Source organism: Telmatherina bonti (assembly GCF_933228915.1).
Source record: "Telmatherina bonti genome assembly, chromosome: 3".
Lineage (NCBI taxonomy): Eukaryota > Metazoa > Chordata > Actinopteri > Atheriniformes > Telmatherinidae > Telmatherina > Telmatherina bonti.
The window spans coordinates 38605591-38606747 of record NC_136621.1 but is presented as its reverse complement, the minus strand read 5'-3'; the positions used below and the strand labels follow the sequence as shown (position 1 = coordinate 38606747).

The 1157-nt window shown below is 54.5% G+C and overlaps 1 protein-coding gene across 1 annotated transcript; it reads left to right on the top strand.

The window, feature by feature from the left end:
* Positions 1-285: 285 nt before the first annotated feature.
* rasd4 (rasd family member 4) lies at positions 286-912 on the top strand (the record flags this gene model as incomplete). Its single annotated transcript, XM_079261766.1, has 1 exon — positions 286-912. One exon carries the CDS (start codon positions 286-288, stop codon positions 910-912), a length of 627 nt encoding a protein of 208 aa, XP_079117892.1.
* Positions 913-1157: the final 245 nt, after the last annotated feature.

Below are 1157 nucleotides of genomic sequence, written 5' to 3'. Positions count from 1 at the left end.
CTCTCTCTCTCTCTCTCTCTCTCTCTCACACACACACACACACACACACACACACAAACAGTCATAAAAGACGGTGTGCTGGATGTCAGACATCTGAGCAGCAGAACAGAGAAGCAGCTTCAGTTTTAACAGGTGAGAAGAAAAGTTTCTCATGGGGAGAATTTCATGGGAAACAGCTGAAAGGTGTTGACCTCTGTAGTTTTTACATCTGCTGTGAGGAAGTGACTGCAATCTGAACTTTTTTGGGAACATTTCAAGTCATTTTGGGGGGAAAAAGACGCAGAAATGTCTCTGGAGGTGAAGGAGAAGACGCAGGTGCGCGTTGTGTTCCTGGGAGCAGCAGGGGTGGGAAAGACAGCCCTCATCTCACGCTTCCTGCAAGATTCTTTCGAGCCCAAACACAGGCGCACCGTGGAGGAGCTGCACAGCAAGGAGTACGACATAGGTGGGATGAAAGTGACCGTGGAGATCCTGGACACGAGCGGCAGCTACTCCTTCCCCGCCATGCGCAAACTCTCCATCCAGAGCAGCGACGCCTTCGCGCTGGTGTACGCCGTGGACGACCCCGAGTCTCTGGAGGCCGTCAAGAGCCTCCGGGACGAGATCCTGGAGATCAAGGAGGACAAGTTCACGCCCATCGTGGTGGTGGGGAACAAGGTGGACCGCGAGGAGGAGCGCCAGGTGTCGGCCGAGGACGTACTGGCCACCGTGGAGATGGACTGGAACAACAGCTACCTGGAGGCTTCTGCCAAGGACAACGCCAACGTGGTGGAAGTGTTCAAGGAGCTTCTGCAGCAGGTGAACCTGCCCAGCCGCCTCAGCCCGGCGCTCCGCAGGCGCAGGGAGACCTTCCCCAAGGACACCGACTTCCGACCCCCCATGAACAAAACCAACAGCTGCATCCTGTCCTAAGGACAGGCAACAGCTGGATGAGGACGCACAGCTGTCCTGCTGGACAGAGACTGGGATTCTGGAGCAGCCATGTGGTTCCCAGCTGGCAGGATGAGGATGAACACTGAGAGGACTCAGCTGTTAAACGTACCTGTTGTTGTTTTGCTGCTTTTCTTGGTGACATGCTGCTGGTGTTTAGATCAATTCTAGCTTCAGCAAAACCTTTTCTGACAGACAGGAAGAGTCAAAGTCTGTGTGTGTGTTCT